Genomic DNA, 14250 nt, shown 5'->3' with positions numbered 1-14250 from the left:
CAGGTCATGCCTCACAAATCTTATTGAGTTCTTCAAGGAGGTGACAAGACAGGTCGATAAAGGTCGAGCGGTGGATTATGGTGTATATGGACTTCAGCAAGGCATTTGATAAGGTTTCCCATGGTAGGCTCATTCATAAAGTCAGGAAGTATGGGATACAGGGAGATTTGGCTACCTGGATGCAGAATTGGCTGACAGAAGGCAGAGGGTGGTTGTAGATGGAAAGTATTCTGCCTGGAGGTCAGTTAAGTGGGATCCCGCAGGGCTCTGTTCTTGGGCCTCTGCTCTTCATAGTTTTTATAAATGACTTGGATAAGGAGATTATGGGGTGGGTTAGTAAATTTGCAGATGACACAAAGGTTGGAGTTGTCGTCGATTGTATAGAGGGCTATTGCAGGCTGCAGCGTGACATAGGATACAGAGCTGGGCTGAGAAATGGCAGATGGAGTTCAACCTGGATAAATGTGAAGTGATATATTTTGGAAGGTCGAAATCAAATGCTGAATATAGGATTAAAGACAGGATTCTTGGTAGTGTGGAGGAACAGAGGGATCTAGGTTTGCAATTACATAGATCCCTCAAAGTTGCCACGCAAGTGGATAGGGTTGTTAAGAAAGCATATAGTGTTTTGGCTTTCATTAATAGGGGGATCGAGTTTAAGAGCCACAAGGTTTTGCTACAGCTCTACAAGTCCCTGGTGAGACCACACTTGAAATATTGTGTCCAGTTCTGGTCGCCCCACTATAGAAAAGATACAGAGGTTTTGGAGAGGGTGCAAAGAAGGTTTACCAGGATGCTGCCTGGACTAGAGGGCTTGCCTTATGAAGAAAGGTTAAAAAGCTCAGACGTCTCTCTCTGGAGAGAAGGAGTAAGAGAGGAGACCTGATCGAGGTATACAAGATAATGAGAGGAATAGACAGAGTCAATAGCCAGAGACTCTTCCACAGGGCAGGATTGATGAGTATGAGGGGTCATAGTTGTAAGATATTAGGGGAAAGATTTAGAGGAGACATTAGAGGTAGGTTCTTTATGCAGAGAGTTGTGAATGCATGGAATGCGTTGCCAGCAGTAGTGGTGGAAGCAGAGTTATTGGGGACATTTAAGTGACTGCTGGACAGGCACATGGACAGCGTGAATTGAGGGGTGCATAGGTTGTTATTATATTTTACATTAGGATTAAACCTAGGCACAACATCATGGCCAAAGGGCCTGTTCTGTGCTGTACTTTTCTATGTTCTATGTTACCTCGGAGTACAATGGGATCTTGATCAGATGGGTCAATGGGCCGAAGAGTGGCAGATGGAGTTTACTTTAGATAAATGTGAGGTGCTTCATTTTGGAAAGGTAAATTAGAGCAGGACATGAACACTTTGTGGTAAGGTCCTGGGGAGTGTTGCTGAACAAAGAGACCTTAGAGTGCAGTTTCACAGTTCCTTGAAGGTGGAGGTGCAGGTAGGTGGGTAGTGAAAAGGCATTGGTATGTGTGCCTTTATGGTCAGTGCATTGAATAAAGGAGTTGGGAGGTCATGTTGCGGCTATACAGGTCATTGGTTAGGCCACTATTGGAATACTGCGTGCAATTTTAGTCTCCTTGCCATAGGAAGGATGTTGTGAAACTTGAAAAAGTTCAGAAAAGATTTACAAGAATGTTGCCAGGGCTGGATGGTATGAGATATCAGCAGAAGCTGAATACATTGGGGCTACTTTCCCTGGAGCGTTGGAGGCTGAGGGGTGACCTTATAGAGGTTTATAAAATCATGAGGGGCAGGAATAGGATAAATGGGGTAAAACAGGGGTGGGGAGTACAAAATCACAGGGTATAGGTTTAAGGTGAGAGGGGAAAGATTGAAAAGGGATGTAAGGGGTAACCTTTCCATGCAGAAGGTGGTGCACGTATAGAATGAGGTGCCAGAGGAAGTGGTGGAGGTGGTACAATTACAACATTTAAAAGGCATCAGGAGGGGTATATAAATAGGAAGGGGTTAGAGCAATATGAGCCAAATGCTGGCAACTAGGATTAGATTTATTTAGGATATTTTGTCGACGTGGAAGAGTTGGACCGAAGGGTCTGTTTCCATGCTGTATATCTCTATGATGTGACTCCAAGCATCCTGTCTGGAAAGTTATCTTGGGTAATTCCAGCTTCACAGCAAGAATGGTCAGTTTGAACTATTTTGTGCAGTCGGGCCTCTTTGTAAGTGAAGATGGTTCACAGCATCTCGGATTCGTTGATTGATTGAATTCTCCTCCCTTACCTGGATAAGTGCAGCTCCTACAACATTCAAAAAGTTTGATACCATCCAAGACAAAGCAAAACACCTGACTGGCCACCCATTCCCCACCTTTAAGATTCACTTACTTCACCACTGACACAAAGTGGCAGCAATGTGTATCATCTACAAACTGTTCAGTATTAACTCATCATGAGTCCTTGAGAAGATTTGTAGTTCAGGTTGTGGATGTAGTCGTGGATTCGTTCACCGAGCCAGTGTGTTTTTTCTGCAAATATTTCATTGCTTCGCTAGGCGACATCATCAGTGCCTCTTTGATAAGGTCTGGTATTTAGCGGTGTCTGTTTGTTGGTACTACCAGTTGTGTACTGGAGTGGTTTGTACACAGGGTCCAGTTCAGTGTGTCGATTGATTGAGTTCCATTTGGAGTGCCAGGCTTCAAGGAACTCTCTGGCTGTTTCTGTTTTGCTTGTGCTAGGATGGTTACATCGTCCCAGTTGAATTTGTGTCCTTTATTGTCTGTGTGGTTGGAAATGAGAGGACAAACCCAAAGAAGAAAACATGACACGATCAGACACGATAGTGACCATACCACACATCAAAGACATATCAGAGATAACTACCTGACTACTCAGATCCCTGGGAATTTTAGTGGCCCAAAAACCTTCCACCAGTTCCTCATAAAGGTTAAAGACCTGACACCCACATCCAACAGGATGAATGTTATCTACAAGATACCCTGCCAAGACTGTGAAAGACATAAGACAAACAGGAAGAAACTGGGCATGCGAGTGTACAAATATCACCTTGCCACCACCAGTCACAAACAGCATTCTCTCATTTCCAACCACACAGACAACGGAGGACACAAATTCAACTGGGACGATGTAACCATCCTAGCACAGGCAAAATACAGACATGCCAGAAAATTCCTTGAAGCCTGGCACTCCAACCGTAACTCAATTAATTGACACATTGAACTGGACCCCATATACAAACCACCCAGATACAGAACTGGAAGTACCCACAAACAGAGACATATAAATACTAGGAAGGGCAAACCACCAACACCTTATCAAAGATGCACTGATGATGTTACATAGCAAGGCGATGAAATATTTGCAGAAAAACACACCAGTTCGGCAAACAAATCCATAACTTCATCATCATGAGTCCTTCAACAGTGTCCTCTAAATTCACAGCTCTACTCTTAGAAGGATAAAAGAAGCAAATGCAGGGAAACATCACCACCTGCAAGTTCCCCTTCAAAACCACTCACCATCCTGACTTAGAAATATAAAATTGTTTTTTCAGTATCATTGGGTCAAAATCCTAAAGCTCATTTCCTAACAGCACAAGAGTGTATCGACATCTGTAGGACGGCAGTAGTCCAAGAAGACATCTCACTATATCCTTCTCCAATATAATTATAATTAGTGATGGCAATAAAGGATACCTTCACAATGAATGCACACATCCTATGAACAAAAAAAAAATGCAAACATGACATGGCATGGCAGGTCGAATGGCCACTTGTGCTGTTACAATTCTCAGATTCTATGTACATCCTGCAGTGAGTTTGTGGTTTGGAGCATCTTAAATCCCAGGAGTCATGTTCAGATTGCACTATTGTCTTCCACTCAAATCTAGTGAGAGTGATTTTTTTGAGCCTGGCAGCAGAAGAAATTGGGTCAGTACTTCCAAGGATACCGGACATTAAAGGAAATGGACCCAACTTGAAATTGGTACTAGAAAAGAGATTTAGGGGATGATCCTAACCTGGGGATGAGTGGCAATACTGAGGCTGGGAAGAACGAGATCTCCTGGCAGAACAGGCCTGGTTGAGAGGAACCCCACTTCAATGTATTAAAATGTTTTATGAAGATATTTAGTATATAATTTGAAAGATTGTGGAAAAATTAATTTCTTTCAAGTCTTGTGGCTATCCTGGATTATAGAGTTATACAGTACGGATTGGTTTCAAAGGTTTGAATGTTTATTGTGGGCACTGGAGATTTTTTTTTCACAAGACTTCCGAGAAATCAAAAGACAGGTGATATCTACTTGCTTTACTATAAACTCTGCTGGTGCTGAATTCGAACTTGGACTGGCTTGGAGAGGTTCCTCATTTATGTAGGTGTGTTTAAAAAAAAAAAAGTCTGTCATGAGCAAGCTGAGTTAAAGGAAATCTTGCAAGTTACAAGCTGCCCAGCTAATTACCTCAATTTCTAAAATAAAACCTCCTACATGCTACCCCTGAATAATTCCGATCCAAAAATGAAATCTGGCTTGACAGATTATATTTTGTTTTTTTTTCAATCTTTAACTGAAACATGAACACATAAGGCTGCAGATTTAGTTCTAATAATAAAATAGAGGTTTATTGCACAACAGAAATGAACTCTATGTAAAATTAAATCAACCCGATGTAAATACACCGCACTTTGTAAATTTTCAAAACACATAACAATACAAAATCTCATCTAGCCCCAACAACATCACAATACAGCTACACAAAAGTCTAGTCAAATTCCTTTCCAATCAAATCTATAGGTTTGACTTAACTGCTTCTTCTCAGTTCTAATCCCTTAACCATTCACATTAGACTTACTCATTAATTTAATAATCTGCATAATTTCAACTAAATACTCCTAGTGTGGAAGCTTCACAAACCATACCCTTATACTAGGATTACCTACTGAATAATCTCCTTTCTCAGAGAGACTACTTGCTTCTGATCCCAATCAAGTATTCTTCGAACTGTCCAAAAGCTTTTAATCTAAATCAACAAAAACTTGGTCATCCCATTTTCTGCTGAAAGAATGACTTAATATTTTCTCTCTCTATGGTCATAAACTCCCTCAGTATAAACAAACTTACATTAACATTCCAGGAATAAGACTGCTTTAAAATCATGGTTTTACAAAGACTTACCTAATTGATGTCAAACCCCTTCACAAAATAAGACCAACACCCACATGTCAATTTTTTGAAATCCAAAATCTGAAATATGATGTTTATATATCATTCACCTTTCATTAAACAGCCTGAGTTGTAATCCATTTTAGAAACAACAGTAGGGGTAAAATGGGGGATGGGGTCCTGTAGCCAGAATATAAGCATTATACCACAGTGATCATTGCTTGGGCCTGCAATTCATGACATATATCAACAAATTAGCTGAGGGGATTAATTGTAATGAGCCCAATTTTCCGAGGAGAAAAGGACAGAATTCTGGAGAAATTTAGCAGGTATGGCTGCATCCATGGACAGAGAAATAGATTTAACAGACCTTTAAAGGAGAGTCATAATAGATTCAAAATATTAACTCTGTTTCTCTTCACAGATATTGCTAGGCCTGATGAATTTCTCCTGCATTCTCCGTGTTTGTCACAGATTTCCTGCATCCACAGTATTTTATTTTTATTTAAGGTTTTTCCACGTAGTCCAGCCCTGCTTTCTTTTGAAAGAAGGGGCCTCTTCATTTCTGAGAGGAGATTTCACTCAGAAATGCGAACCAAACTTCTATTCTGACAGTTCTTTCATAGCTTAGACCTATCAAAGAAAAGCAGATTACACCCCCTTTTCACAGCAGTCAGCTGCCATATTTTGAAAGTTAAAGGGCCTAGCAGCAACTTTGACAGCTGCTGTCAAAGGGTAAATATATAAGGTAACTGTGACGTTAGGATGCTGAGAGGGTAAGATGTCAGCTGGGGAAAGGGTAGGACATCCAGTGGGTAGGGACCTGGGTGACTGGTAAGTAGAGTCCTACGTGAATAGCAACATGGAAACAGGAATAGACCATTCAACTCTTTGAGCCTGTTCTGCCATTTAATGAGATCATGACTGATATGTGGACTGAGTCCAGACACCTGCCTTTGGTCCGCATCTCAAAATACCTTTGCATGACAAATATTTATCTATCTCAGACTTAAATTAATAACTGATTCGGCATAATTTTCAATTTATGGAAGAGAATTCTAAACCTTGACCACACTTTGGGAGTAGAAGTGTTTTCTAAATCTTTGAGGAGAAAGTGAGGTCTGCAGATGCTGGACATCAGAGCTGGAAATGTGTTGCTGGAAAAGCGCAGCAGGTCAGGCAGCATCCAGGGAACAGGAGAATCGACGTTTCGGGCATGATTCCTGAAGAAGGGCTTATGCCCGAAACGTCGATTCTCCTGTTCCCTGGATGCTGCCTGACCTGCTGCGCTTTTCCAGCAACACATTTCCAGCTGTTTTCTAAATCTCTCTTGAATGGTCTAGCCTTGATTCACAGACTAAGCTCCCTAATTCTAGAATCTCCAACCAGTGGAAATAATTTACCATTATCTACCTTATCTTTGCCTGTTAACATCTTGACTTGAATCACATCACCCTTAAAAATTCTAAATTCCATCGTAAATAGGCCTAATTTGTATGATTTCTCTCATAACTTAACATCAGGGTATCACTAGAAGAAAGCTCTGTTGCCAGAATCAGCCAGTGAACTTTTATTGGACTGTCTCTAATGCCAGTACATCTTTCCTTAGATAAGGAGAAATCTTTACTGAATACTCCAGCTCTGACTTGATAGTTTTAATAAGACCTTCCTATATTTATACTCCATTCCTTTTCAAATAGAAACCAACATTCCGTCTTCTTTATTACCCACTGAACTGGGATGCTAGCTTTTAGTGATTTATGCACAAGGACTCCCTAATCCCTCCATTCTGCAGCCATTTACAGTCTTTCTCTATTTAAAAATAAGTTCATTAAGAATGTGGGTGCAACGTGGGTAAGATGCCAGGAGGATAGGGTGCCAGGTGGGGCTAACATGTAACTAGAGTGCCAAGTAATTGATGAAATGTTTAGAGTTGGTTTAGGTCAGTGGGAGGGGTTGTCAGATAAGGGATGAGGGAGAGGACAGAAGTGGTGTCAGGTCCAGGAGGGATGCCCGCTATCAGGCATGGCATATAGATGATTGTGTCAGGTCCAGCAGAACGCACATGTGTTTCAAGACTGGAAGGGAAAAAGCAATATTGGGCTTGGCAGCAAGTTGGAGCAGAGCCTAGGAGTTCCAACTGGTAGTAAGAGAGTTGGGAGGGTGGTTAAGGGCAGTGAGTGGTGAGTTGGATATAAGTTTAAACTTTACCAAGGAGTTGGCCTAGGTTTTTAATTCACTAACCTTTTCTGGATAATTATGAGTGTAACCGAATGAGAACTCACCAAGTTCTCTGACTTTGATTCTTTCGGAAGGTTCCAGAAGCAGGAGAATCCCTTTGGGATCTTCAATTTCCTGGTCAGTTCCCACAGAATCAGTGTCATCTGGATCACAGGTTCTCAAAGCAGACTCCAATCCATGCTGCTTCAACAATCATCTGGGCATCCAATTATCAGGGCCTTTGTTTTTCTCTCAAATGCTGCCAGATCTGCTGAATATTTTAAACATTTCTTGCTTTTATTTCCAGTTCTTAGGTCTGTAGTATTTTCCTTGCATTTTAGTAAAGAGTTCAATTGAATTGGTGAAAATAGTTATAACCTTAATAACATTTTAAATATAAAGTGACAAATATCATAAGTGAGATACTCTCCTCTAATTTTGGGAAAATAAAATACTATGTCTGTATCTTTAATTATAATCCCATTATCCTTTTTAGGCTTCAAATCTACCAGTTATAATAACTGCTGTTGTGCTCATATCGTGTTTAAATCATATTCTTTGTTTCTAAACACTCATGTTTATAATTATAATCTAGGCCAAGAAAAACAGAGTTGTAAGCGAATAAAAAAGATGATCCGGATAACCCATGATGGATGCCAATCATCAGACAAAATAGAAATTGCAGAATGTGAAGGGATGTGTGGTACTTACTCTATGTAAGTAACAATTCTTTTACTTACCTCAAAAGATCTTACTTAAATTACAACATATTAGTCTCATTTTGTTTTGTTCATAGCAACTGAGCATCATTGGTAAGCCATTTATTACTCATGTCTTATATCCACTGAGACATCGGTGGTGAACCACCATTTTGAACTGTTGTAGTCCATGTCATACAGGAACATCTATGTGATGGTACAGTAGAAGTTCCAGAATTTTAACGCTGACATTGGAGGAACATTGATATAGTTCCAAGTCAGAATGGTGTGTGGCTTAGAGGGGAAGTTGCAAATTATGGGGATCCCATGTGACTGATACACTTGTTCTTTAAGATGGTGGAGATTTTCGGTTTGAAAGGTGCTGTCAAACAGCCGAGGAAAATTGTTGCAGAGCATCTTGAAGTTGTAAACAGTGCTGTCAGTGTCTTCCAGGATGGAGGCAGTGACTGTTTGACGTGGTGGATAGACTGCTGAGCAAATGTGCTGCACAAGTGATTTTTCAGTTGCATTCATCCAGATAAGTGGAAACTATTCCATTGCCCTCATACTTTGTGCCTTGTATATGGTGAACAGGCACTGAAGGAGTCAGTAGATGAGTTATTGGCTGTAGAATTTCTAGCTCTTGACCTGCTCTTGTACTCCTATCAACAGTTATAAAAGCCTTAGGAAGTTTGGTGGGTGTGCCCATAAAATGCAGCCAGTAATCTGTCTACTTTTAATTTGCTCATGCTTGTCCCTATCACTTTCTACAAGTGGCTAGAGGATTGTGGGCAGCCCAGCCACTAGTAGTTCAATGAGACCCTTAAGTGAGCAATTAATTTCCACTAAAAGGCATCCCTATTTCACCAATGAGACTTAACTGCCAGTTGGGAAAAGCCCAGTCCAACAATCTGGTGGGTGTGGGCTGGTGGTGGGCAGTGGAAGGCTTCCCTTCAAACACCATCAGCAGGTCCTTCTAAGTTGTAATGACCTCTATATTTCTCTCTTGCCCTGGCCTTTTCTCCTACTTTCACAATATATGTCTTGTCAAGCCATGTATGGTTTGGAATCAGGGAGACCAATCTCATCTCCTGGGATTGAACTATTGCAGAATACTTCCTGTTGGTCCCAATCTAGTACAAATGTGTCCCCCTGTCCTTGTGATGTGCCAACAGAAGAGAATTTCCTCTGATTGGCCAGAAGAGGAATATCTTCTGTTGCTGAGGATCTCTTAATTGGCAGGGACTTTGGTGGCATGTAAAACTGAGCCCATTATTTACATGGTTGACCATTCAGTTCCTGGTCAGTGAGTAATTCCAAGATGTTGATAGTGGAACACTCAGAATTGTAATGCTGTTGAAGACCAGGGAAAGATGGTTAGATTCTCTATATTTAATTACATTTGTTGCTTGGCACTTGTCACCAAAGATACTTGCCACTTCTCAGTCCAACCCTAAACTTGTCCAGGTCTCACTGAATGCAGAATAGATTGTCTCGGGATCTGAGGAGCTTCAAAGAGGTCTTAAAATTGTGCACTTATAGCAAACACACCATTTCTGATCTTATAATGGTGGAAGGTCATAAGTGAACAGCTAAAAATTGTTGGGTCAAGAATACTACCCTGAGGAACTCCTTCAAAGATGTTCTGAAGCTGAGATGATTGACATCCAACAATCATAACCTTCTTCCTTTTGCGTTAGGAATTACTCCAACTAATGGAGAATTTTGCCCGTTATTCACATTCATTCAATTTTATTGAAGCCCTTGGATGCCACTTAAATCCGGCCTTGATGTCAAGGGCAGCCACTCTCATATCAGCTCTAGAATTCAGCTATTCTGCCCATGTTGAGACCAAGGCAGTAAAGAGGTCAAGAGCCAAGTGGTTCTGGCAGAAACCAAATTGAGCAGTGAGCAGTTTGTTGTTGACAATACCATTCATGACACCTTCCGTCAACTTGCTGATGATTGAGGGCAAAATGGTAAATGACTGGATTTGATTTGTCTTTGCATGCAGAACATATCTGGCAAAATTTTCCACTTTATTGGCTGAATGTCAATGCTATAGCCACATGAAATGCTTGGCAAGAAGTGCATGTTTTCTCATGTTTTAAATATCTTAAAATATGTCTAATAACAACAGGTATTCTTCAGAAGTAAATTCAATGGAACACAAATGTAACTGTTGTCAAGAGATGAAGACCCACAAGAGGGAGATTACTTTAATATGCCCTGATGGAAGTACTGTTCAATACTCATATGTCTATGTGGATTCATGTCACTGCATGGAAAATAATTGTGAGGAACCAACCAACTCACTTTCTAACAGCACAATCCACGAAGTATTTCGAGCGAAACGCAGTCCAGACAGAATCAATGAGTCTGGAGACAAGCTAAGCTTGATCAATTTACAAAAAGAGAGAGACTTCATAAGCTTTAATGAAGTCAATGAAGCCAACAAACGTAAAAGGGAAAGAAGCTTAGAAAATGATCTACAAGAAAATCAACCTAAGGAAAGAAAGCCAAGGCATGGGAGACGAGCAAATGCTCAGAAGCGTATAAAGCTCACATAAAACAAATCAAATATTTTAGCAAATAAAATTCATTCTGTTTGCTTCTTAGTTCCAAAATTCACAATGCTGATGTTTATTAACTGTTCACTTTCTTTTTATTCAAGTTAGTTTCTAATTAAATAAGATTATTCTCAAAAAATGTCTATTTATTATCCTAAGTCCTATTCCAATAAATATTCTTATTATATGCAGAACAAATAAGTATTGCCCAATAATTCTAACAAATAAATATACACCTATTTATCATGTTGTTTCTTTTGGTTTTTGGACCAGGTCTTTTCACTGTCACAAGCAGACTTCAATGCTTGTGATTTGGACTGCACCTTGTAGCTCACAAAATTCATGAATATGGGAACTTGTTATTAAGAATGTTTCTCAGCATACTGGCTTCTGAAGTATAGGTCATTTACAACACAGAGAAAGACCATCTGGCTTGTATCCATCCCACGCTATTTCTCTGGAAGAGCAACTCAGCTAAGTCCAATTCTTCATATTTCAGCATTTAAAATCAACCTAGTTAAATGAATTACCATTTCCTAAATGAAACACACACACTTTAACGCCACTATCAATTCTACACACAGGCTGAGATTACACCATTTCTAAAGTCTCCAACTATTGTTGTTCCTTGCATTTTCATTAATTTACCCTCACACTCTTTTAGGAACAAACATAGTATTTGCAATTCCTCAGTCTTCTGGCATTACTCTTCATTTCTTAGGAAAACCTCTATAATTTCCATCCTTACTTCCCTCAGCATTCCATCCAATCCTGGTCAGTAATCAAATATTGCTAGCCGCTCTAATGCCTCCTCTTCATCAGTTTTTAGCCGATACTTTCTCAGCTGCCCCTCTTTCACAATTACTTATACAACTTTCTCCCTTGGTAAAACTTGTGTGAGGTATTAATTTAGATTAGATTACAGTGTGGAAACAGGCCCTTCGGCCCAACAAGTCCACACCGACCCGCCGAAGCGAAACCCACCCATACCCCTACATTTACCCCTTACCTAACACTACGGGCAATTTAGTATGGCCAATTCACCTAACCTGCACATCTTTGGACTGTGGGAGGAAACCGGAGCACCCGGAGGAAACCCACGCAGACACGGGGAGAACGTGCAAACTCCACACAGTCAGTCGCCTGAGTCGGGAATTGAACCCGGGTCTCTAGCGCTGCGAGGCAGCAGTGCTAACCACTGTGCCACCGTGCCGCCCACAAATATTAGGATCTCAGCTATGTCCTCTGTCTCCATGCTTAGATCCTATTCATAGTCCCTAGAACAGAACCCCACCCTATATTGCCCTTTTGATTTTTTATATTACACAGATGATTTTCTTGGGTTCCCCTTTACATTAGCTGCCAGTCTTTCGCATGCTCTCTCAATAGCCACATGTACTTCTCTTCACAGTAATTCTTTTTTTGAATCTGAGACAGTTTGAACCAATTCATTTGCTTTATATTTTCATCACATACTTGATTGAACAAAACAAAGTTTTCACAAGGAAATATTAACTTCCTGTATTATTTGTTTCTGAAAGCAAGACATTTAGGAACTATCTGAATACTTCCTCACCTGTCCTCAATATGTTAGTTGGCCTATACTGTACTTCCAAAATGTAGTTCTTATTATCATTTGTCTGGATACAGTCTTGGTTAATAGGAGAAAAAAGATTGAAAAACAAAGATCTTTATATCTGTGCTTCATCTAAACAGAATTACACCTGGAAATTACAGCTACGTTAATCATAATTTTCCTCTAGATCTAGGTATTATGCTTAGTAACGCTGAGGACGTAACTGAAAAATATCATCAGGAATAGACAGAGCATCTGAGTAATATAAAAAATGACAATATCAGCATGAGTTTAGTTATGACTTGTACTGATGACAAGTATAACTTGCACAGTTCATTCTTGAAGTCACTAAGAAGGGGAATAAGAAAAACATCTTTGGATACTGTCTCTATGGATTTCCCGAATGCATTTGATAAACTGAGATACAATGAATTTCTAGCAGAAAACCGAGTGAATGGTATCAGGAAGAACCTGATGGTAATTGATGTGCAAAAGAATAAGCGGGAAATTCTCTGACTGATGGGATGTGACAACTGGGATTTATACGGGAGTCTCAGATTTTCATCACATGTATTAATGACTTTGTAAATAAGTAAACAACTGTATATATGATTATACAAATGACACCATATTAAAGTGGGCCGTATTGTTCTTCATAGTTATTGTTGAAGCCTTCTGACCTTTCATGATGGAAATGGCAGAAAGGGGTCATCAACCACAATGTGGTGTGTTTAGAGTCCAGAGGTCAGTAGGCAATGTAGGCTAAATGGATCGTGCTTACTTCCAAGGGGCATAAGCTAAGGTGAACGTTTGGTGCATTTGTACACCAATGGCAAGTTTAGAGAGTAATACTGCAAATTTTATTTGCAGTATTCCTCCCCATTAACAGGGTGGACTGACATAGCTTCTGAAAAAGCCAACTGAATTTCCCTTCTCAGGGAGAAGAACATCAAGTCCTTATTTTATGGTGTGCCTTTGATCATTCTCATCATGTCTGTGAATGGTGAACAATTTGCTGTAACTGAAAAGTATGTTAGAAGGCTAATGACCTGAACGACTATTGTCTTGGCCAGGCTTTGAGGATAGAAGCTGATGTGAAGGAGGTGAAACAACTTAGTGATTACCTCCTTTGGGATTCATAATCTCCTCAGGCACTGTTCTGTCCCAAGGTTATATGGGAAGGCAGTCCTAGAACACCATTTGTGGGTCAGACCTTCAATGAAGTACCCTCCTCTTCTTCTCACCTCCCAAGCATATGCTAGTCATGTTGCAGACCAAATACTGCTACACAAATATCTATACCCATGCAAAGGGGGTACTTTTCTTTCCATTTTTGTCATGTACAGGAAATATCTCCAAATGGCACAAACATCTCAACATAATGCTTGCATAAATTTTGCCATAGCAAAAACAGGACAAGAATAACTCACCTACATATTGCTGAGTGGGCCTTCAAGTAGCTCCAGAACAGGGATCCATGTTTGTTGTTTCAAGAATGATTGGCAAAGACACAGAATGCACAGTTTGACCAAATTTGATATTCTGCTGTTATATCATCCCACCCAGATAACAGACACTATTAAAGTTCTATTAATGGTTTTCAGTTGCATGCAAAGGACATATCATTGCAAAATTCCAATCCAACACCACACAGATTGTACACTAAGTGGTATGATAAGTCTTGCAATAAGCCTGTGTTACAGTAGTTACCAGCCATATACAAATATAACCAAAGATTTATCAGGCACCATACTACACAATGATGCGTGTAGTGTCTTTGAAAATAAGCTTTTGTCCTTGGGCGTTTGGAAAATTAATCTACAAATGGAGGTAGGCAAGAGAATAACAGTCATCCTGGATCATGGGTAGCTGCCTGTGGCTATTGGCTGAGTGGGTTCAGAAAGCTCACTGACATAGCAAAGATGGCCAGCCCCCAAAATAAGGTTTATCAACAGAGAGGTAGGCGGAGAGAGAGAGAGAGAGACAGAGAGAATCCAGGGAACCGAGCTATCATCTATTTCGGACAAGACTGC

At 40.2% G+C, this 14250-nt stretch overlaps 1 protein-coding gene across 1 annotated transcript in view; it reads left to right on the top strand.

Moving 5' to 3' along the window:
• Positions 1 to 10882, top strand: part of LOC122557980 (uncharacterized) — a 188680-nt gene extending 177798 nt beyond the window's left edge. Inside the window, exons 47-48 of the mRNA XM_087996203.1 lie at positions 7969 to 8089; positions 10212 to 10882. Coding sequence (XP_087852329.1) covers positions 7969 to 8089; positions 10212 to 10641 — 551 coding nt within the window. The 3' untranslated portion in view covers positions 10642 to 10882. The remainder of the gene's footprint in view (positions 1 to 7968; positions 8090 to 10211) is intronic.
• The last annotated feature ends 3368 nt before the right edge of the window (positions 10883 to 14250 follow it).

Source organism: Chiloscyllium plagiosum, unplaced genomic scaffold, assembly GCF_037043375.1.
Source record: "Chiloscyllium plagiosum isolate Xiang-an unplaced genomic scaffold, Cpla_swu_hap1 HiC_scaffold_18, whole genome shotgun sequence".
NCBI lineage: Eukaryota > Metazoa > Chordata > Chondrichthyes > Orectolobiformes > Hemiscylliidae > Chiloscyllium > Chiloscyllium plagiosum.
The sequence above is the reverse complement of the archived record's forward strand: the minus strand, read 5'-3'. Positions and strand labels throughout refer to the sequence as shown.